We start from the raw sequence: 24,893 nt of genomic DNA on the forward strand, positions 1-24,893 counted from the left end.
ATATCGGATATCAGATATATTTGCATAATTGAACATTTTCTTTTTAATTATATTTCTTCGAATTTTTTAACTTACTTAATAATCCTTACTTTATTTCTAATATTGGGGTTCTTTTAGTAATTTCACTTATTGAAAAACCCTAACCTGTTGTTCAAGATTTTATTTTATGGACTATGATTTGCTATGTTATATTTCTGGACTTATAATTTTGGATAAAATATGTTTGTGTGTTTGTAATAATATTTATAGTTTGTGTTTTGGTATTTTTTATTATAATTTCTATATGAATGTTAAATATAGAGAGATGAAAAATGGGACCCCGCAGGAATACAAGAAATGCGGGAAATGAAAATGGGGATAATTATTCCTTTATGATAAAGAATGGGGCGGAAACAGGGATTAATTCTGGAGGCAGAAATGAAGAGTAAAAAGGCATCTTCTACTCTGTTCCATTGACATCCCTAAATACGATCCGATCTATAAATACTATTGCCGGGGATAATTGATTTATTAAATTAGTGCCGGGAAACTGAATTTAGCCAAAACCCGAGTTTGAGCTAAATAACCGATTCGAGCTGGAAATTTCCAAAAATTAGTTTAGAATGAATGATTTTAATATATATATATATATATATATATATATATATATATATATATATATATATATATATATATTTAATTTGAATTGAATTTCAAAGTCCAAAAGAGAGTTCTAAACTACGAGAACTCATTGATTGCTCATAGCGGTGCCATTAAAGTGAGGGAGACCTTGACAACAACATTGGAGTATATAAAACAACCAGTATACAAATAAAGAATAAAAATATAAAAAAGATAAAATTAAATACTAAATTTTTAAAGAAAAATAAAAAAGACATGAACTTTATACAAGAGAATGAAATAAATTTATAAATTAAAAAAATAAATATTAAAAGAATATGACAATAACAAAATTATATATATATATATATATATATATATATATATTGTGTCTAAACATGAAAAGAAACAAAGCAAACACTATTCTATATCCGATCGGATGATTTGTTAGAGAACAGCACAAGGTTCATACCAAATAACATGATTAGAGTTATTCTTGGCACCATATCTAACTATCCAATCTGCAGTTCTATTTGCTTCTCGGGACACCTACTCAACGTGAACAAGCCAAGGACGAGATGAAAGCTCCTGAATCTTGTGAACCAAATCTGTTACTTCAGATGAATACCCACTTGTAAGCTCATGCATGATGGGCATAATGTCAAGGCAATCCGTTTCACATATATCCCTCAAACCGCAATCTCAAGCTAAAACCAGCCCCCTCCAAGCAGCAAATAATTCACATCTGATGATAGACCAGGGGGAATGCTTCCAGAGCAACCCGAGATCCAATCTCCTTTAGAATCTCTAATAATACACCCAAATCCCGCTAAATTTGAATCTAGATATAATCTTGCATCACAATTAACTTTAAAATTATTGCCTACCGGTGGTTTTCAACACAGGCAATTTCGGAGAGACCTAAAGGCATTGTTTCGATTCCTGTAAACCTGTAAGTCCTTGGCGGTAATTCTAGCCAAGGCAACAACCTTGTGGTCTGTCCAAGGGTTATCAGTATTGAATATGTCATTGCACCTATGTCTCCATACCCACCAAAGTCCTGCACCAAAAGACGCCTCATTGTTAGCCAAGGCCTTCCGAAACTACTCTTCAAGAGCAGTACCCGCCGTCGAGTCCAAGATACTAGGATCCAACATATGCCAAATTGCTTTTGATCATTCAGAGTCTCTAAGGCAATGCTCCATAGTCTCCTGCGCCTTGTTACATCTCTTACACATATCTGAAGAAGCTAAATGCCGCTTGAATCAAAAGGTCTCAATTGGTAGAGCATCATGTAAGCCAAGCCACATAGTAAATTTGAACTTCTCCGGAATGTTTGTATTGCACAACCAGTTCCAGTTACTATTGGCATTACAATTTAATGTTTTCTTTAATAACCATCTATAACCCTCCCTTGCACTATACTTTTTTGTTGCTGCAGGCCACCACTCCCACTGTGGCTCCAACTCAGTCGATCTAGGATATCTCAAACTACAAATAAACTGCTTAATCTCATGCGGAATAGGCGTGGTAAGACTATCAACCTCTCAAGACACCCATTTCCACAAGTCAGCCACTATGAAATCTGATTCAGAAATATGTACATAAGGAACAAAGTTGCAAAGCTTACCAAAAGGAGTCCACTCATCATACCAAACTGATTTGTGGACATTACCAATATTTCAATGAAGTCCTTCCTTGAGATGCTCATAGGCACTAACAATGTTCTTCCAGGTAGCCGATGAAGAATTTCTACTATTTTCGTTCATACCAGACTGATTCTTGAGATATTTATGTTTCAGAACCTGCACCCACAACTTCTCACTATTATTTAGACAATCTGATACCAACTTTTCCAGAAGCTCCATATTAGCACAGGTAGTATCCCTAATACCCAATTCTCCTGCCCTTTTAGGAGTTATGGCGATCTCCCACCTAACCAGAGGCAGTCCTTTGCCGGTCGCTTGACCTTTTCACAAGAACTGTCTCATCAAGGAATCAATTTTATTACATGGATACTTCGGGAGAAGAGAAATTTGCATTTCATAAACCAGGATAGGCCATAATCGATTTAACAAGACAAAGCCTCCCTGCCTTATTCAGCAGGCATCCTTTCCAACTGGAGAGCTTCCTCGAAATTTTTTCAATAACCTCCTGAGCCGTCTTCCTGGAAGCTCTGGCATGACCGATGTTAATTCGCAGGTATTTACCCAAATCATTGCAGAAACGGATGTTAGAGACCCCTGAGAGAACCTCTTTTCTCTTCTCTGACACCTTCTTGGAACACTCGGCCTTTGACTTATGAAGATTTACCTTTAAACCTGGCGCTCTAGAAAACAAGTCCAGGCAATGCATAACCTCTATTACTTGAACTTTTGATGCCTTACAGAAAAGCAAAAGATCATCTGCAAACATCAAATGAGAGAGTCGTGGTCCGTTCCTAGAAACCGCTACCGGGTTCCACAAACCTTGGAAAACTTTATGAGAGATAAAGCAGGCAAGTATTTCCATATAGAGTACAAATAGATAAGGAGACATGGGATCTCCTTGCCTCAACCCTCTCTTTGGCATGAAATTTTGGAGCCTGTTCCCATTCCACAAAATTGCCAACGAAGAGGAAGTCACACAATTCAATATAAGATTAATGGTAGCCTTTGGAAACCCAAACCGGACCAAAGTCGCTTCCAAAAAACGCTAGTCTACCCTATTATAAGCTTTTTCCAAATCAATCTTGAACGCCATGGTCCCTTTTTGAGACTTGGTATTCCTCATGAAGTGCATAATCTCTTGAGCAATGATAATATTCTCTGTGGTTCGTCTTCCTGTAATGAACCCTCCTTGCAAAGGACTAATGATCTCTGACAGAAAAGGTCTAGACCTGTTAACTAGAACCTTTGTGACAATTTTATAAATTACATTACATAAACTAATAGGCCAAAACTCCCGTAAGGAAGAGGGAACTTCCACTTTAAGAATTAAAACAATGAGAGTATCGAAAATAGCTGCAATCATTGGCTCACCCTCAAAGGCTTGCTTGACTAGTCCACACACATCATTGCTAAGAGAGTCGCAGAACTCTTTGTAGAAAATTGCTTGAAATCCATCTGACCCTGGGGCTTTAAAAGAACTCATGGTCATCACAGCTCTTTTAACATCTTCAGACGTCACTGGTTCCACTAGCTTTTGACAAACCTCAGTACTAAGAGACGGGCAAGGAAAATGCCCCATGGCGTCCAGGTCAATATCCTCCCTTGTAGAAAATAATTTTTGAAAGAAAGAATTTGCCGCCATTTCTATAGTCAAAGTCTCTGTGGCCCAAGACCCATCCTCCAAAAATAACCCATAAATTTTGTTCCTCTTTCGCCTGATAACCGTTTGCAGATGAAAAAATTTTGTATTTCTGTCTCCACATCGCACCCATTGTTCTCTAGATTTTTGATACCACAACAGCTCTTATTGAAGAAGGACATCATTCAGTTCCTAATGCAAAATTTTCTCTTTGATCCTAAGCTGTTGATCCTCCTAACTCTCAAGAGTAATCTGAACGTCATTCAAAAGCCTCTCCAGCTCCCTTTTCTTAACAAAAATATTGTCGAAAACTTTTTTATTGAAGCTAGTTGCATCTTTTTGAACCTCCAACAAATATTTGACCACATCCGGAGCTCCTTTATTCCAAGTTGTATGAACAATATTCCTAAAAAGAGGATTAGTCATCCATGCAGCCTGGAATCTGAATGGACGATGGCCCTTGATAGCCCTCTTTGCCATCTTGCGTCTAGTGAATAATGGGCAATGATCAGAATGAAGGCGCGCCAGCACCTCAGTATAAGCCTTCGGAAATATTAGTCGCCAGTCCTGATTGATGACTGCTCTATCAAGCTTCTTAGCCACCTGCACCCCACCTTTAACCTTCTTGTACCAAGTGAATCTTCTCCCAATAGCCCCCATATCAAACAGCCCATGATCCTCCAATGTTTTCACAAATTGTTCTGCTCTAGCAAGTCTAAACTGCCCCCCTCTAACTTCACTCTGCAACAGCACATCATTAAAGTCCCCTAACACAATCCAAGGTCCGTGGATCATATTAGTAATCCTTGTCAAGTCACCCCTTAGTTCTTTACGCCGATGTATATGCGAATTAGCATACACCGCACTGCTGTAACTAGAAGTATTGCCCATAGTGATTTCAAAACTGATACATTGATCAACTACATCCAATACTCTCACAGAAATATTTGAATTAGAACATAGAACCCAGATACCCCACTATGACCATTAGCCTCAACAATACCAACACCCTGGTAACCTAGATTATTCCAAAAAGATTTTATCCTCTTGAAAGGAATATGGGTTTCAAACAAAATGAAAAAAGTATGGTGAAATTTATTCACTAACTCTTTACTATGAACTCGGGCCAATTTTTTAAAGGCCCCTCTAATATTCCAAAATAGAAAGCTTAAATCTAAATAATCCATAAAACAATTGTACTGTAAAAAAGACCAACCTCAACCAAAGTCCCTAACGAGATGATGAAGATCCATCATCATATCTCCCTGAGACTTGCTTGTCCTTACCCAGTTGTTGCCCGGTTTGTCTGTGTCCCTCCACTGACAACCCTTCCAATTCGCTGATTTGCTGCTTGCTGGTGTCGTCAAGGCAGTTCGGAGTCGATGGTGAATTCTGCAAAAAAGAAGGGCGCAACCTCTTGTGTCCATTTTTTATAATTCCAGTGAAAGTCGGCACCGCAACAGGGACAGCTTTGCCCTTCACCCCTTGCTGTTTGGAAGATGCCATGCGTGCTTGAGATCCGCCAACCGACCCGGTCTTCACCCCTGATTCGGCTCCTCTCATACGTAGCCCAAAGTCACAGTTCTGATCCAATTTCTGATTTGAGTGCACCGACACTTTGTCTTTAGAGGTTTGTTGGGCTTTGTTTGATTGGCTCAATTTTCCTCTCCTTTTACTGCTGACTTTGGTCTAGCCAGCCTCATTTTTAAAATGCTAGGACCCCACTTCCTTCCCATGCAACGTATCACCCAATTCCTTCCCAATTTCTGAATCTTCGAGATTGCATCCAAATTCAAAAATTTTTTCCTTTGAGGCTTCTTGTGGCTGCACCACCCGGGCCGTCGTCTCGGTCACTGATGTTTCCTTTCGATCCACCCTTTCCGACTCTATTGGGGTCATTTTGCTGCTAGATACCCGAAACAATTACACTTGTCACAAATAAGGTGTAAGCATTCATACTCCACCTTATATTCAAACTCATTGACAATCACATTTTGGACCACCGACAAACCAAGATTGATTTGCACGCAAGTCCAAGCAAATTTTTCCCGCTCTGCCGACTTAGTAGCCAGATCCACCTGACTAGTCTCCTCACAGCAGAAGTAATTCTCGTCATGGCTTTATCTTGATAGCACCATAGGCTCAAACCAGCAATTCGAATCCAAACCATAGTCTCCCCAAAAGTGTCCTCACAAGGTTTTGAAATCTGGTGTCCATGGCTTAACGGCAATATAGTGACCCAAGATCATCCATGGCCCCCTAGTAAAACCTTCTCTCGATCGTCCATGCGATCAAATTTAACGAGGAAGTACCCAAAACCCACATCCAAGATTTCATATTCACCGGTGATCCTCCATACCCCTTTTTAGTTTGTGAAACATGGCTGTTTTTTTCCAAAAATCATAATCACAATTGTCTCCTTGTATGGTTCAGAGAGGATGTTTTTAGCCTCTTTAGAGAAGCAAACTCTCGGAGACATAGGATCTCCTTATTTTTCGTGACCACTGCCATGGAATCTTCATCTAAAGTTTCAGCCCGGTTTATTCCTGAGGCTACCGTAGAACCAATAACCTTGTCACCGAAAGAAATTTTGGAAGTCACTCTAGAACTAAGGTTATCCTTACTTGATCTCTCATTCACACTTGATGCAAATCCTTTCACGTTTTCCCGCGCTCTTCCCCTTATCTCTTTCGATGGTATGGCCATGTTCCTCACAGTGTTTCACCCTCAAACGCTTTCTCCTTTTCTCATTTTCTTTGAGTACGGATCTATCCGTACTCTTTATTTACTAGATTTTTTTTTCGGTCTAACTATATATAAAATAATATAATATAATATAAAAATAGAAGGTTATACTATCGAAAAAGAGATTTTAAATATTTAAAGATAATTTTAAAATTTAAAATTTTTTCTTTTAATATATTATAAATGAATAAATAGAAGGACGGTAATTTTGTGATGTAGGAGAAGTTGCCAATGGCATTTGAAGGAAGGAAAGGATGCATCGCCAATAGATATTTAGTAATTGAAATAATTTAAAATGGAAAAAGAATAAAGAGATTGATATGACAAAGAATGTATACGTAGCTATGGGAACTGAATGAACCACCAATTTGGTTGGAACATGGAGGTGGATTAATAACAGCGAATAACATTTTAACATTATTTAAAAATTTATCCTTGATCAATAAATTATTATGTAAACTAGATAAAATTTAAATTTTTAATATTTATTTAAACAAAAAATTAAATTAATTATTGGACTTAAATTGATTTAAAATAATCATATAATGTTGAATATAATCTATTATAACGAATAAAATTATATGAAGAATCATCATCATCATTCTTCCATTGAATAAAATATTACTATTATCTAAAAAAACAAATGAAACCAAATAACTAATTAGATAGGATTGCTTTGAGTTCTTTTCTTAGTATCTTGCCGATTGAAGATTTTGGAATTACGTCAATGAAAATTACTCTATGTAGCTTCTTGTAAAACACTACCTGTACACAAATTAAATTAAATTAAAAAATGTCATGCGTTGTCTTATTAATTAATTATCTTCTTATCAAATACAATTAATTAAATTAATTAAGTATAAATCATATATATTATATAATTTACCTGTTTAGCTATAAAGCCCTTTATAGCATCTTCAGTAATAGGATCATCATTTGATGACCTCACCACAAAAGCAACTGGAACTTCACCCGCTACATCATCTTTTTGCCTATATATGCATGTGTGTGCAACAAACCATTTAATTACTTATTATTACTCAATAATAATTACTATTATTAGCTAATAGATAGCTTAATTAATTTCAAAGAGATATATGTATTACGGGACAACAGCTGCGTCTTCAATGGAAGGGTGGCTCATGAGAATTCCTTCAAGTTCTGCCGGAGCCACCTAATATTGTATATGATAAAATTAAAGTAATAAGCATAATTATCATGATATTAATTATTAATTATTTTTTTAAGATAAAAAAATAATTTAAAAATTACATTAGTTCTCAAAATCAAATCGCCAATTAATTTAATCACATTATATTATATTTTGGAAATTAAATCAACTTGCATTGTATTATATTTGTTTTGAAAATAAAAGAATTTAAGTATCTTACATATTTACGGTGAAAATCCAGTAATAAAAATGTGTAAGAGTCAAATTAAATTAAGAATATATACATATATACCTGGAAGCCTTTAAATTTGATGAGTTCCTTGAGTCTATCAACAATGAAAATCTCATCATCATCATCTACATAACCAATATCACCGGTATGAAGCCAACCCTCTTCATCAATAGCTTCTGCTGTGGCCCTCTCATCATTCAAGTATCCTACACAATATATTACATTAATAATAATTTTATGATAAAGTATCATACATTAACAAAAAAATGAAATTAAGAACATATTAAAAAGATAATATAAAACATGCTTTATCAAAAAGTTTCTCTAACAACAAAATCCAAATATTGTTGTTTGGTGTTTTTTTCTATCTATTGTAAATTAGGTAAAAGTATAATTAAAAATGTACCATGCATATTTATATCTTAATTATTAAAGACATTTTTATATGAATAACTACAAATATAAGTTGTAAGTAACATAAAATACAAAATCAATTAAGAGAGCACTTAAAGCCTTTCAATGACTATTTTATGATATATACAATGTAATATTTACAACAATAATACATGTTGAAAATTTATATGTAATTATCTTTATGTAAAATAGATAGTTGATTGAGAATTATTAGATGATAATTTAGTCAAATATATCAAATTATTTAATAATTGTCAACTATCAACTTTACAAGATAACTATACGTGAAAATTTCCACAGTAATATATATACCTTTCATAATCTGTTGACCTCGGATACAAATTTCACCCGAAGTATTATAAGGGAGAGAAGAGCCGGTCAAAAGATCAATGATCTTCAACTCTGCATTTCTAATAACAGTGCCGCATGACCTTAATTTGGTTGTCATTGGATTCTTTGCAAAACTTAGTGACATCGATATTACGGGTCCTGATTCTGTCATTCCTAAAGCCTGTAAAAATATATTCATAATTTAGAGAAAGAGTCGCATCTTATTTTATGATAATAAATTATGAGATAATTATTTTATATAAAAATAATAGTTAAAAATTTTTTGATCGATAATTTTACACATTTAATTAAATTACTTAATATTATGGTGTCTATATCATAATGGTTATTTAAATATTATTAAAATTATATTTTTTTATATTTTAATAATGTATTTTTCTTAGCAATACTTATAAAAAATAGTTGTTTATTGATAAAAAAATTCAAAAATATTTTTTTAAAGGGAGTTGAAGCGTGTGCATCTTCTCTATCTTTTCCTAGTGAATTTGTACTTGAATTGCTAAGTTTAATCGAGATTTAATATATTTTAGCCACTATGAATGTTACTTTGAGTTGTGTGCAATTCTGTTTGTTTCAGGTAGTAATTTGGACGAATTTCACAGAGTTTAAGTCAAGGTTAGAGAATTGAGAGAATGAAGAATTGTTGCTGCCTCATCCACGCCAAACTTGAAGTTCTTCAAGTTCGGCGTCAACATGAAGAATTCCAAGAAAACACTTTGCCTCCTCTACGCTGAACTTGATTGATTTCTCAAGTTCAGCGCCAGTCCAATGCACCAAAGGAAGTCACGCGCATCACTCCACGCTGAACTTGGGTTAATCCAAGTTAAGCGTGGACTCAAAGAATTCTAAACTTAAGAATTCTCAGGTTAAACTTAAGAATTCTCAAGTTCGGCGTGGACCTTAATGAAGGAGTGGTCCCTAATGCATTTCAAAGGCTACGAGAATCAATTAATTTATTTTGGTTAAACTTTTATTTTATTTATAATTAGAAAAAGATATTATTTAATTTTTAAAAAATATATTTTACATTAATTAGGATTAGATATAAAAGGAAAAAGAATTAGTCCTTCAGGCTAATCTCTTCTCTTCGACCTCATTCCGCAATTTACAGTTTACCTGAATCCTAGTTTTTCTCTCTGAACTATGAGCAACTAAACCTCCACTGTTAATGTTAAGAGCTCTCTCTATTGTATAGATTGATACTATTATTTTTCTATTTTAATTCATGTACTGATTTATATTTCAAGAATTGTTTTCGTTATTTATCTTATGAATTTGGGTGGAACGGAAGTATGACCCTTGTTCTAATTGAGTTCTTGTATAACTTGGAAAAACTCTTTATTTGAACAACAGTTTGAAAATAATTTCTCTTAAACTTCTAATTATCTGGACTTAACGGGATACGTGACATATAATCCTCTTATATTTGGGTAATTAGGGTTTTTGTGGTATATAAACTAGAATTGAGCTTCACCCTCTAATTGGAATTAAGTGACCAAAAAATTGGCAGTTGATGATGAATTTTAGAGGAGACTAAAACGGTCTAAGGAATTAGGGTTTAGTCACATATAGTTTGCCATGAATTAAATCTTGCATGATTAGAATAGTTAATGAGAAAACTCAATCCGGAAGATCTCTAAAACCTTAACTGTTTCTCCATATATTATTCACTACTTGTTTACTGCTTGCTTTCTAATATTCTAAATTTATGCTTTTGAACCTTCAACACCATTTTCTATTTGTCTGACTAAGCCAATCATTCAATTATTGTTACTTGATCCATCAATTTTTGTGGGATCGACTATCCTCATTCACCTAAAGTACTACTGGTACGACCCGGTATAATTGCCAGTTAGTTTGTGGTTATAAATTCCGCACCAGGAGTCACTCAAAAAAAAACGTAAAAAAATATCTTTTTTAAATATATCTTTATAATTAAAATTTAAAACATATAATTAATTAAATTTTATTATTTTTATTAAAATTAAATCAGATAAATTAATTTAACCAAAAAACTAATAAATTAAATTTTAAATCAGTTTAAATTAATATTTTTTATAAAAAATAATTATAATATACTTATTACGAAAAATAACTAAAACACTTTTATTTTATATATATATATATATATATATATATTAAAAACTCTGAATTCTATTCGATGACAACAGAAAAAAAAAACTAAAATTTAAAATTTTTAAAAAATTAATATATAATAAAAATATTTTAATTATTTTGTAGAATAAAAATATTATAGTTATTTTTTATAAAAAAATAATATTAATTTAAATCAATATAAAATTTAATTTATTATTTTTTTAATTAAATTAATTTATTTAACTTAATAATTTAATTAAATATATATATATTAAATTTTAACTATTAAAAAACATCCTTAAAAACACGTTTTAACCGAAAAATATATCAGCATAATATGAGTGTGATATTATTTGTGTACCTGTCGAAGGATTGCTTGAGGCAATCTACTATGAAAAGCCTCCTCAATATCCTCTGCAAGTGGGGCACCTCCCGACATCACCATCCGCATGGACCTAAGGTCATACTCCTCCACTGCCGGGTTCTTTGAAAGTGCCGTCACCAACGCCGGTACCGCCATCAAAACCGAAACCCTCTGCTTTTCCACAAGCTCCAACATCACCCTCATCTCAAACTTCTCCATAAGCAACACCCTACACCCTACTCTCATAGAGCACAACATCACCGAGTGTAGTGCGTAAATGTGAAACAATGGCAGAACGCAAAGCACTACATCCTCTTCCTTCAGGTGCAAGTTAGGGTTCTCTCCATCAACTTGTTGAGCCACGTTTGTTATCAGACTTCTGTGTGTCAGAACCACACCCTTCGGCAGCCCCGTCGTGCCGGAGGAAAATGGCAGTGCCACCATGTCATCAGGATCGATATCCACCTCCGGCAGGTTCCCTTCCATGCTGGAAACCACCGAGTAACTCATGCAGTTCTCTGGTGAATTGTCTACAGTTATCACCTACGTGTACAAATACGAGTATAAATACGGAATACGATACACTATAAGTAAATAAGACAATTGTAAATTAAAAAATATCAAAGTTTGACACAAAAATGTATATAGTATGTGATTACTATAAAGGTGTTTTCTTCTTCTTGTTTGAGCTTGTGCACGTGCATGGAACGTGTAATGACGATTTTGGCCTTGGAGGCTTTGAGCTGCTTTGTGATTTCAACGGAGGTGTAAGAAGGGTTGGCAGTGGTGGAAACTGCACCAAGCATAGAAGCAGCCCAAAAGGAGAACACGAATTCTGGAGAGTTTGGGAGTAGTATCATGATGACGTCACCTTTGCAGATTCCAAGGTTGAAGAGGCCCACTGCAAAGCTTCTAGAAGCGCGGTGGATATCACCATAGGTGTAAGTCTTGCCATCACCCGTGATGAGACATGGGCGGTGGAAGACTTGGGGGAGCTTTTGAAAGGAATAAGTGTGGAGAGGAATAGTATTGTTGATGGGTATGTCTGGTAATTTTGATTTAAAGATGTGGGTAGTTTGGTAAGTTTGGTTGAAGTTGGTTTTTTGTGCATCAATGGAATAAGTTGTTTCTGATGATGGTGGCATGGCAACAGGGTTAATCTGATTTCGTTTGTACGAGCAAATATCTTTGTTGAATGAATCACACACACTTTAATTAAAATGGTAAAGTAATTGAGGAGTAATATGTTGATACGAAGAATCAATGAAGGAGAAAAATTAATCGTGTTGTAATATATAAGCATCATAGAGGGGGAGGGGTTTTTGGTAATTTGGTTTGTTAGGTGATGGTAGCATACGAAGGGATTCAAGCATGTGGCTGGACTGGTAGATTAACGGTCTTCATATTATAAAAATCAAAACCAAGTGCCACTTAATTAACTTCACCTAGTTTTGTATTATAAGCATGCATATAAGCATACTAATAAGTTGCCAATAGAATTTGAAGGAAGCATGCATAGCCAATTGATATTTGGCGCAAACCAAAATTAAAGTTGGTCATAAAGAAACTCAAGTCCACACTAGCACACAGACAGGTAAGTAATGTGGGTTATTGTCCACTGTTTTAATTCACCATTGAGTAGTTGAAACAATTCAAAGTGTGAAAAAAAGAATGAAGAGATTGATGTGACAAAAAGAATGTATATGTAACTATGGAAACTGGAAGGAACCACCAATTTGGTTGGAACCTTGAGGTGGATTAATAGCGACCCAAAGGAGTGAAATTGTGATAGCAATAAGACCAGACCACACAAAAACAATGGTAGGTGTTCTCCCTCTTCTTCCCATCAACCCTTTTGCAAAAGGGTATAAATGAGTCAACACCCAAAAGCTGAAGAAAACTCCACCTAGCAACTTGCTCCATTGAGGTATCGTACTGTAAATAGTCCTGCTTACACCAACCGCTATTGCTATCAAGTTCACCATCATTATTGTGATTGGTGGCAACATAAGTGATGTCCATTTCACAATGTATAGATCGGCAAACTCGTCGTCTACGTCGTCGCCGCCGGACTTGGAGGTTAATGTGAATGAGATCTCTATTCCTGCTATCACTTTTAGCAGGCCTTGTAGAACCGCCGCCAGGTGGGCGCTTGTTCCGCCGATTAGCCAGAACTGTTCGTTTCGCCACCATTCTTCTAGCTCAATGCCGGACCACCTGATCTCCAGAATTGCAAGCATGCATAAAGTAACCGTGATTGTTAAGAGATAAACGAGGAACGTGACGCTGAGGGACTGAACGATGAACTGGCCGGAGAAGAGGGAGAGTGCCGGAAGAAAGCAGTAGACGATAAGGAATATGGAAGTGAAGGGATAGATTCCGACGTTAAGGTATGCAATTCGCTGAAGAAGCTTCATTCTTGAGCTTGCAAGAATGGCATTGTTTCTTGAGAAGAATATTTCAACTGAACCAGTAGCCCACCGGAGAACCTGATGGAGTCTGTCGGTGAGGTTGATCGGAGCAGTTCCCCGGAATGCGTCGCGTTTTGTCACACAGTAAACCGATTTCCATCCTCTGTTGTGCATCCTATAGCCGGTGACAACATCCTCAGTCACTGATCCGTAGATCCATCCTACACGGTGTCCCCATTCAGTCTTCTCCTCATACCAACAGGAGATAACACTGATGGCCTCCGCGACGGTCGATGCGTCGAGAAGCTCCCGGGGGACGGTGAGAGCACCCGGCGGACGGCCATTCTTGACTGCAGGGTGGTCAGCAAGTGGCCTGCCTTGGAACTCTGCCACTGGAATTGAATCAATGAGGAAAGTTGAGTTTCCAAATTTCTTTGGGAATAAGGAAAGGTTCATTTCTTCTTCATGATCAGAATCACCCAATCTTAGTGCTCTGTTCTCTTCAGGGGTGCTCTTCTTTCGCCTCCGGCCGAGGCAGCAACTACAGCAGCCTGAAGCCGAGTTATGTTCTTTGGAGCGAGGTGGATCGAAACCATAGAGGGCTACCCTTCTGAATAGACAACCGGTTCCTACATAAACTGGCCCTTGAAGTCCATCAAGGGCTCTCATGTTGACATCAAAGAATACAGTATTGTGATTGGCATATCTATCTGAGGGGTCAATCCCCTCGAACCGTTGTGGGAACTGTACATAGCAAAGGCGGTCGCCTCCTCGATCCATCATGAAGCACATGCCTTCCCTCATTGCCTTTGAGTTGTAGACATAGTGATCACAGTCAAGGTTGAGTATGAAAGGTCCATTGGACATGATTGCCGAGGCTCGAACCAAGGCGTTCATGGCTCCAGCTTTCTTGTTGTGGTCATAGCCCGGACGTTTCTCTCTGGAAACGTAAACAAGAAGGGGAAGACGGATATCCACATCGGTCATGTCAATGAGATTTGAATCGTCACTGGTTCCTAGAAGAGGTTCATCACTTGGAGGTTTCAACATCATCTGCATAATTAATTACATTCATCAAGCTTGCATTACTAGTTATCATTAGCTATAGTTATACTTAATGTTTAATTAGACCCCTATAGTCTAAAAAGTTGTAATCAAATCCTTATACAGAGACTCAAAATATTGATTTGCACAATAAGGATTTAACTGAGAAAATAAATTCCATTAGGCCCAATATAGTACCTGAATTATACCAGCATGGTCACCCCTGGAGTGTTCAGGTGCAGAATTCAACCAAGTTCCTGGCCAGTGAGTTCCATCAGCCATCCATGTTGCTTTCGGAATCTTTACAGGCTCCACAGGTTCATCTTCCCTGTTCTGTCTCTGAAGTTTCATGGCCTTGATTTCTTCCCTTGCATGAAATGCATCGGACCGGCGACGAATTGAGTCAGGCAGGCCATTGATCCTAACTTTGAACTCATCATACTCGCGCTTCACACGCCTCCGGTCCTTCACGAAATCCGGCCTGATTTTGTTCTTGTAAGGGTCTCTCTTCAAGTTGAAATATGATTCAGGATTTCTCGGCTCAATGTCGTGTTTCCGGCAGAAAGGAACCCATACATTAGCAAAGCTAGCAGCTTCAGCCATTGCCTCAAAAGTTAGAAGAGCTCCACCATCGTCGGAAACATAGCAAGAAAGCTTCTCAACAGGGTAATCAGTAGCAAGAATAGACAAGATGGTGTTTGCAGTTACAAGAGGTGGTTCTTTTTCAGGATCTGCAGTAGACACAAAAATATCTATGCCTGGAAGATCAGATTTTCCAGTAGGATTGTCAGGAGTTGGTGTTTCAAATTTTTCCTTAAGAACATTAAGATCGGTGGAACGATTCACTGGACATAGCTTTGGCAACTGATCAAGAAGCCAAGAGAATGCAAACCATATCTCACAAACCACAGACATTCCCCATAGCCAGATTGCCTCTTTATTTGGGTGTGTCACCCTCCACATCAGGAATAGTACTAACACTGCCAATCTTACAAAAATGATGAGACTGCAACATTCCATGCAACAGATGGCAATTTGTTAGATGACATAGGAAAAAAACAAATTAATACATAAAAGTTCATCTATGTTTGTTAACAAATAAAATGACAGAATTGAATTTGTACCGATATGGACTCAGAATAGCAGCAGGTATCTTGAGTTTCCTTGTAAGTGGTCTCCAAGGTCTGTTCATCAACTCAGAAGGATCAGCAACACTATTGTCATCTCCATTTCCATTTCCAAAATTCCCTTCCTTTGGCCATATAGCATTGCCATAGCCATAGGTACCTGTTGTTTCAAAGAGCCACCTGTTGTGATCAAAATCACCAGTTTGGCTTCTCATCAGAGCTGACTTTGTTGACTTCATCAATGACAATCTCCTCTCCATCTTAGACACCCGGTTCGGCGGTGGAAGTGGAAGAGGCCTTCCATTATCCACTGCCACTTCATCTAGTTCTGTGTTCTTGTATGGTTCCTTGCACCCTGGACACATACCACCACCTATTTTCACTGCATCTATGTAGCAGTCTCTACATATCTTGAAATCACACTCACATGGAAGAATATCCACACCACGTTCATCCCTCATCACCTATGTGGCACAAATACAAATACTAGTATTGAATATTTGATGAAGATATCTGCATGTGGGTAAAATTGTAACTATTTTGTGTATTATAGCTCATTACCTTAGCATCACAACCAGGTATTGCACATGAAGATCCTTTTGCTCCAGCCATCTGTGGATGGTTTGCTTCGGATTCTATCACCTTGTCCATAAGATGTGCTTGTGTCACACTGTTGAATCCGCCTGTGAAGAGTGAATTCGACACATATTGTTCCTCAACTTTCTGTGAGATTGATGGATCCATAGGTTGGTTATCTGGGGTTGGTGGCAAATGCACCGTGTAATTCATGAAGTCATTGCTTCCTAGCTCACTGTCAAGATCATCTCTAGAGTAACTGATGTAACGACCCGACGAAGTTCTTCGGCCGAATGTTACGGTTGGAGGTAAAGGAGGCTTCTGGGTTTCAGGTGCATCAGAAGTTTCTGATAGAGATGATCTGCTACCCTTAAATTGTTTTGACGCCATATTTGAAGACAAAGATTGAACCTAATGTCCCAGTTCAGAAATTTAGCAAAAATCAGATCTTTCTTTATCAGCATTATATCTAAATTCCACTCAACAGAACACAGATTATAGAGAAATTATACATTCTAAATAAGATGCATTATTTAAGTGTCAATCATTCCAAGCTTTTTTGAAATTATGTGAAAAATTCTATTGTATTCTAGTAATCAAAATGTAAGTGGTGATTCCTCTACATCATTCTGTTAAAGCAAAGAAATAGCAATGAAAATAGAGCAATATCAAAAAATCTAACCTTAAAACAAAATATTCACACGCAACTGAATCTAATGCACACAAATGCAGGCATAGTTTATGAGCAGTTTGTTCTCTAAACCTCAAGTATAAGATCCCAACTCTTTCTCTTCCAATTTCTCAGGAAGCCAACAAACTCAGAGGACTATTTTATGAAGGAAGAGTGAAAAAACGAAAGCAGAAAGAGAGCACCAAACCAATAATTCAACAAGATTTCCACTATAATTAAAAGAAGGAAAAAATAAAATCTTTCCCCATTCCCATTATCATTAATAATATTAATATCACCACTTTCTCGCCTCCAGTCACGGCAATCAATCAGGTACTCATTACACATGCAAGAAATAAATATATAAAAAGTAAAACCCAGTGAAGAAAGTTTGTTACTTGAAGTAGCAAAAAGAAGGAAGAGCCAATGAAGTGATGAAGCAGAAGCAGAAGCAGAAGCAGAAGCATTACCTGTTTGTTGAAGGAACAAGAAACTGAGATGTGTGGTCTGTGATCTTATAAGAGAAGAGAGTGTGTTGGAAAGCTTGAAACAGTGTTAGATATATGGTCTCCAACTGTCACATTATTATTCAGAATCAGAGATACCAACAAGTACTTAGTCTTCAACTAAACTACAAGAACTACCCTCCCATCATGATCATATAACAATCGTATGCATATATATGCTAATATATCTTCTCTTGATAATAAACGTGTATATATGTATAGGCTAAAAATAATGATTGAATAAATATATAATTATAAATATTATATGTATGAAATTATAAATATGATGTTATATAAAGTAATTTTAGATGTTGTCTTTCTAACATTATTGATACACTAAATATATCTTCTCTCTTAATAAATGTCCTATCTTGTATTTTAATTTTATTTGAGTTGAGAGAGGTGGGGTTGAAGCCTTGAAGGTTGATGATGGAATTGGAAGGCCATTGCCTGCACCTTATCCTCAATTCTATTCTAATAAAATTGTATATGCTTAATAACAAATTCTATTTATTTATTATCTTTTTTTCAGTTGTGGATAAAAGAATGGAATCTGAGAGGGATTGTGAAGACATTTTGACATTGAACAAGTAAATATAGGGGATTTGACAATATAAGATGATTATTATATTTTATTCATGGTTAATGAATGAGACAATAAGAAGAGTTTATATAGTATATGATTATGAAAATTGTTGGTGACACGTTAAAGTGTTGCCGGCTGTGACGAAGCTGGAACATCTCAACATGCCTACCACCGTCTCCTCTATTAACCATTCTTCATAATTCAACTCTCTTCTTTTTTAATTCAACCTTTAAACAATATCCTCACCCTCCCATAACATAATCATAGAATAAGCGACGTGCCCAGTAACTCCTAGTAACATCATAATACAATATTATATAGCCTTCTCTTCTTATGGGATCCAATCTTTTCTTTTATAGTTAGTAATTACTACATTATCTTCTATCGTTATTATTTTGTGATTTATCTCTAAGAAGCAATTTGTGTACATGCTTCCAAATGAAGGATATTTGGAATTGAAGATAAGACCGGCGGCACAGAAAGAAAGTTTCTCTCTTTATTGCTGTTTTAGAAATAGAATGGGGATCCATTTAACGGAAAACTTGAATACTTTAAAGTTTAAAGTAATCTATCAGTGTAAGGAATATGCTGTGTATATTATTCTGATGGTTCCTTATGTCCGTTGCTCCATCATATGGCATGGATATTTTATATTTTATTAATTCAGAACCAATCTCGCCGATTTTGATGTCTTAATTTGATGTTGTTACCACCACATCCTTTTTCCATCAAATCAGTTTAGTTGTCAGCGCACCAATTTGAAGAACAATAAAAAGACGTAAATCATGGGACAATAGTCAATAGAAAAAAGCTAAGCAACCAATCATACCATTTTCTTCCCCTTCAGTGCTTTTTTTTTTTTAATCATATTTTTCCCATCAATTTAAATTTAACACTAATGTTTCCACCACGATGAACTTGGTTGATGATGTGCAATTACAATCTTTATAAGCTTTTTTAGTTCAACCAAAGCTGGCCGTAATACATCTTGTTCCAGTGTTTCAGTAAATTAAAAATTCTTCTTCTGCAGTAAAAGTTGTAAGTACAATAAAATAACCTAAAAAATTGTAGCAAAAAATCACTAAAAAATTAAGCAAAAGCTTAGGTGTTACATATGTAAAGAGAAAAGAAAATGAATCAGGAGATAATTGGAACGGTATCAGTGACGTTGCCAGGTCTGCATTCACAAGTGCAAACATTTCTAGACCCTTGAACTACACGTTGTGATCTTCGGGAATGAAGCTTGATGTTCACCACCTTGCCAGCCATCTGTAGCATCATCATAAACAGAACAATGACATAGTTAAAGGAGAACAATGCCATTCAGTTCCTAAAAGAAGCAGTCTAGGAATACTGAGGGTCAAGCATATCGGAAAATGACAAAACAGAAAGTAACAAACCATTCTCCAAACCAAATCTTCAGGACCCAATGGTTGAGCTGGACTAGAATACAGGAAATGCCTTGAGTACTAGAAAACAAAATAAAAGCAATTAATGCCAAATAGGAAAGCAAGACAATGAACTAAATATCAACTTTAGAAAAATAACAAATATGCAGGGTGATTAATGGTTATATTGCACGGGGCATAAATTATGCTTAAACTTGCCATTGGCATTGGGAAACAGTAGAAAGTTCTTGCAAGGTTTCAGCAGCAAAAGACTGTACATAACCCAGAACACAAACCTTGGAAAGATTTTGTTGCATTTCTTTTATACGAGCAGCACTAATGCCTCTCAAAAAATTTAGAAGCCAACCTGGCTTCACAGCATCAAAGGAAGAGACAAACAAGGCTATCTGCATGTGTGGCAAAAATGTCAACCTCTTAGCACTTTCCACCAAAAAATAAAAATAAAACATAAAGCTACAATTCAGTTAAGCTGGCATACAAGAATGCAGCCAGATCCACAAGAAAGCCTGCATGGCAAAACATATACTTCTCTATGGAACAACTTTATGGTGTATTTGAAAAGCACTAGGTGAGCCTAAAGCAGTTTCCAACTTTCCATTGGGTGTGCTTAGAGGTTTTGGTAAAATGAAGGAGCAAAATCCCGAGACAACGTGCATTCTGTGCTACTCTTTAGTGCCCTTGGCTGCAACACAATGCTTGCACCTTTAAGTGCCTCCCTGCACTGAAATCTCTTGGGGATTGGATTATGATTTTAGTTTCTGCTCAGTGTTATAACACAGGGCATCATTATCTTTGACACAATGGGACCAGAAAACTCAACTGAAATTTTATGGTTCCTTTCCTCACCCTCGGTGTATCTTATTCTATTCAGTACTCCATTTCAAGGAGTGAAATACACAAAACTAGTGAATAACCTAACCTAATCACACCTTGATTACCGCCTAAATCGGTCTTTTTAACATAAAACACAGGAAGAAATAAGCAAATGGCCAGGGTTCAAAGAAATATTCCCATCTGGATATTTCTTTCCTCAAAACAATAGTCTCTTGATGTGTAAGTAGGCAATATTAATTATCTGGTATGGAAGTATAATGTTAAAAGCTATCAGGAAACCATATGCTCCAGTAAACACCCTATGCAACAGATTTATAAATGGATCACAAAGCAACCAGTTAAAAAAGTACAACAATAATGCTATCTAAGCTGTAAGATTGGCCTACAACTTTCATAATAATTTTATTGCAAATCTAACATTTCAAATTACTTCAAAAAATGCACAGAGACACACACCTTCCTGTAATCAAGTATTCCTTCAAAAGGAAGCTCCAGCTCGTCACTCACTATAACTGGAATGCATCCACTAACAATAGCATCAAATAATCTAGCAGAGGATGGAGTGTCACCAGCTGGGCTTAGGCAAAATAGAGACCTGATAATATGGAAAGCAAGCAGATAATTACAACAAAGCAAATAGCCAAATATCGTGGTTGCACATATTCAAGTGCTGAACTTATATTACTTGCGCATGCCATTTTGAGCTGCTTCTTTTCCTCCTTCTCCAGCTGTTCCCTCCTGTATAACCACACCATCAGCTCCGCTTAATTCAGCTCCAAGTTTCAAGCGTATCTTTCCTCCCTGAAATGGAAAAGGCACAAAGCAGCTAAACCTCAAAATGTTTAAATGACACATATGACTAAGAAATTAAGAGAAAACGATATGGGCCTCTGCCCCCATAAACTATAAAAAGACAGACGACAACAAACAACAAATATGCAAGGTCTTCATTTATATTATAGAAATAGAGTTTACCAGTTCAATGAAATATCCAATATTACATAATAAAAATATGCAAATAAAATATGTATTCTTTGGTGTTGACAACAATTACAACTACAACTCCAACATGGCACAGAACTAAGGCATATTTGTAGACTTCAACTGGCATCATTTACATATAGTATATTAGTACTTCCACTTAGAAGTTTTGACCTGTTAGTCAATCAAAATCAGCAATTGCAAAACATTCTTACCGCATTTCTTTTGAGACGGCCACGAAAGAAAAGTAGTGTGCTTCTCTTTGGATTCGTTTCTGACAGACATCTGGTATCACACAATTCAACATTAGGAACATAAGGAAGGATCAGGTCCTTCTCGAGATAAACCTGTCCTGGCTTGTACCTGCAAAATGTAAAAATGATCACTGGATGCCATACTCGGCAACTAATAATATACTATCATTATATTCACACAATCGCAGGCATGCAACTCAGAATACAAACCAGTTCCCAGTGGAATCCATATCTGGCAACAGCCATATGGCATTCTTCACGTATCTGCGAACAGACTTAAAAGACCAAGGATGATGAATAGGAAGTATGTGATCTCTTCCACCGGAGCGCTTCCACGCAGGTTGATCAGTCATCCACTTCAAAGCTTCCTACAACCACAACGGCAAGAGTAAATTAGACACAAGAGGCACTTTCTAAATGGTTCAGATTACACCATATTACAATGCTTTATGTTGATATCATAGACGAAGCTTAAATACTATTATTAATATCGAATTATTGATATAACTGTTAACAAAAAAGAGACAGGAAGAGCACTCACACCCTATAAAGCGCCTTGCAATGCTGTTTCTCCATGAGGAAGAAGCTTATAGTTGTGAAGAACGGTACGTAGAACAAATCAGCCTCCTCTTGTCGGTGGACCCTAACAACGCTTCTCAACAGCCTCTCCGACGGAGGAGCAATCAGATCCGCCCAAAGCCAGTAATCAATAGAATGCTGCATTTACAAGTAGAAACTTCCACACATCACAAAAGGAAAAAACGGAGAACATTAAGAAGCAATAACGGCGTTGTTGAATTCGAGATTACCTCACCTGTTCGATGAGACGGTGAACGGGGCTGCCATTGGAGGTGAGATTGGAGGTGTCTTTGTATGTATTCTGGAAGAGCCAGAGAAGATCGTAGGTGAACTTTTTCGGCATGTCGTAGACGTAAACCCTAAGTGGAAGACCGACCGGGTAGTAGGGATCGGAGTAGAGGCGATCCGCTTCGGAGCGGGAAACGGCTTCGTCGAGGGGGGTGACGTCAGCATCGGGGCTAGCGGTGTCGTCTTTAGTGGAAGGGGATTTGTTGGCGAGGAAGTGGTCGAGGGAGGCGACGAAAGATGTTTCGGCGGTGGTGGCGGTGGTGAGGGAGTGGCGGGAGGTGGGAGGAAGGCGGGTGCCTTGTTGGAAGGAGGAGAGGAAGAAAAGGAGAGAGAAGACGAGGAGAGAGAGTGAGAAGAGAAGGATTCTTGATTTGGATCTCGGCATCATCTGCCTTCCTGCCATTTTCACATGTTCTGCTATGCCCCAAGAACAACAAGAAGATAGTCAGGTGAGTCCAGCTGCAGAGTTATTTAACCAAGTGAGATTTAAATCAGTTTATATATATATATATATATATATATATATATATTAATTCTACGACTAAAAGAGTGAGCTTGGTCGATAAAACTATTTATTTATTATGGCCGAATCTAATTTTTGTTGAATAGTTGAGCACATAATTAGAATGGTTAGTGCTAAAAATTACATTGATTTGTCCATTACTTATAGTGGAAAGGAAAAAAATTGTTCAATTAAAAATAACTTACCAATTAGAAAAGGATGAAGCCTTCAACCACATTTAGTAGTGCTTGGTGTGGAAGAATCCAAGCCTATAAATGAAAAGAATGCAGAATTACATGATACACAGAAGGATTGAATATGGAAATTGAATTCAATTGAAGAGATATACATAGCTAGGATTGAAGGGATATACACCAATGGTAACTGGAAAACAGAAACAGCTAAGCTATCTGACTTCACCAATGGTAGTTTATAACTAACCTAACCTAACACTAGTGGCAAGAGCAAGTTAAGTCCTCAAAAAAGAATTTGGATCCTCTAAAGTTTGAATTTTACTTTAGAGAGTAAAATGTGATCTTCTATCCTTGAATAGTTTCTCTTTCATATTTATTATTGGTCTCACCTATGAAATCAATGGTGAAAGATCACACTTTACTCTCTCTAGAGTGAAATTCAAACTTTAAAGAATTCAAATCCCTCAAAAAATGAACTGATGATTTAGATTTTAGAATTAGTAGTCCGAAACAGATTGGGTAAATGCAACAATTCCAATTAAACTCTCCATAAGATGATAACTTGGTTTAGAAATTTAATCAACATCTATGGCACAAACGAATTGTTTCAGAATTGGTCAAAGACCAGCTTGATTTTTCACACTGAAATTCTTAGTTTAACGTCAAAACTACCTTGACCTTCTGAAGCATTGCCTCTCCTAAGAAATTTGGAAGAGATAGAGGTTGGTGAGCTCAGAGAGAAAAATTAGAGCTTGTTGAGATTTTGGATCAATATATATATAAATATTAATTCTTCATGCATTTCATGTACTTGATCATATTGGACAAGCACAACTCTTGTTATTCCGAGTTTTAATTGTACTAAAATTTGGTTTGATCAAGTTTTTGAAGAGGTGTTTGTATTTTTTAAAAGTAAACACTTCATTTTGTATTTGGTAAATAAAAAAACTTATATGCTTGTGTTTGAAGTTTTTAAAAATTAGGATGTTTTTAAAAGCATCTAAAAAAAACATTTTAAAATTGATTTGTACTTATCAAAATTAAAAAATCTAATAAAACATCATATATTAATTTAATTCTTACATTAATATCTATTATAATATTTTTAAATTTTAAAAATTATTTTATCAAATATACTTATTGTTATTTATGCTTATTAAAACTTAAAAGTCATTTTTAATTTAATTTACCAAACTACAATTTTTAAAAAATAAAAGTTTTACTAGACCAAACCTAAACAATAATACAAGTTATATGGGGAAGCCAAATGCTACCTTCATTGTATCCTTTGCACAAATGCTGGCAGTGCTGATGCATTATTGTGGAAACTTCCTTCCTTTCCAATTTGTTGCAGAGATCTACAAGTATTAGGACAGTTGTTAAATTGAAATGGGACCTTTATTTTAGTAATTTCAGCATATAATTTTCTTATACAAGATTGTGAATTTATTTAAAATAATAACATGTCTAGAAAAGTTTTAATTTCCTTGACTAAAGTACCTCTGTTTAATAGTAGGGTTAGTATTTGTGACCTTTTGATTATTGAAATAATTCTTTGTACTTGTCATGCTTGATAAATATCTCAAGATATTCTATGATAAGGTTTCAATCTAGTAAATTTTGATTGTAGTATAGATTAATGACAGTACCGTGAGTAGTTTTTATTAAAA

The 24,893-nt window shown here is 36.1% G+C and overlaps 3 protein-coding genes across 4 annotated transcripts; all 3 read right to left on the minus strand.

Annotated features, from left to right (window-relative positions):
- Positions 1-7,290: 7,290 nt before the first annotated feature.
- On the minus strand, positions 7,291-12,407 carry LOC130965466 (4-coumarate--CoA ligase 2-like). The gene is made up of 7 exons (XM_057890224.1): positions 11,922-12,407; positions 11,260-11,805; positions 8,763-8,961; positions 8,097-8,242; positions 7,740-7,807; positions 7,520-7,625; positions 7,291-7,398 (listed from the first exon to the last, which is right to left on the minus strand). Exons 1-7 carry the CDS (start codon positions 12,405-12,407, stop codon positions 7,291-7,293), a joined length of 1,659 nt encoding a protein of 552 aa, XP_057746207.1.
- A 435-nt stretch (positions 12,408-12,842) lies between these two features.
- Positions 12,843-17,677, minus strand: LOC130969660 (cellulose synthase-like protein D3). 2 transcript variants are annotated; one of them, XM_057895495.1, is made up of 5 exons: positions 17,561-17,677; positions 16,406-16,831; positions 15,842-16,308; positions 14,916-15,723; positions 12,843-14,726 (listed from the first exon to the last, which is right to left on the minus strand). In XM_057895495.1, the coding sequence occupies exons 2-5, from the start codon at positions 16,808-16,810 to the stop codon at positions 12,972-12,974; spliced, it is 3,435 nt and encodes a 1,144-aa protein (XP_057751478.1). In that variant the 5' UTR covers positions 16,811-16,831; positions 17,561-17,677; the 3' UTR covers positions 12,843-12,971. The 2 variants fall into 2 exon arrangements, with proteins under 2 accessions (XP_057751478.1, XP_057751479.1); XM_057895496.1 differs by lacking the exon at positions 17,561-17,677 and adding an exon at positions 17,103-17,478.
- Positions 17,678-18,966: 1,289 nt separating this feature from the next.
- On the minus strand, positions 18,967-22,981 carry LOC130967992 (probable arabinosyltransferase ARAD1). The gene is made up of 9 exons (XM_057893064.1): positions 22,475-22,981; positions 22,204-22,377; positions 21,871-22,028; positions 21,622-21,769; positions 21,111-21,226; positions 20,882-21,020; positions 19,867-19,977; positions 19,583-19,651; positions 18,967-19,451 (listed from the first exon to the last, which is right to left on the minus strand). Exons 1-9 carry the CDS (start codon positions 22,928-22,930, stop codon positions 19,320-19,322), a joined length of 1,503 nt encoding a protein of 500 aa, XP_057749047.1. The 5' UTR covers positions 22,931-22,981; the 3' UTR covers positions 18,967-19,319.
- Positions 22,982-24,893: the final 1,912 nt, after the last annotated feature.

The sequence above is a fragment of the Arachis stenosperma genome, chromosome 3 (genome assembly GCF_014773155.1).
Source record: "Arachis stenosperma cultivar V10309 chromosome 3, arast.V10309.gnm1.PFL2, whole genome shotgun sequence".
Classification (NCBI taxonomy): Eukaryota; Viridiplantae; Streptophyta; class Magnoliopsida; order Fabales; family Fabaceae; genus Arachis; species Arachis stenosperma.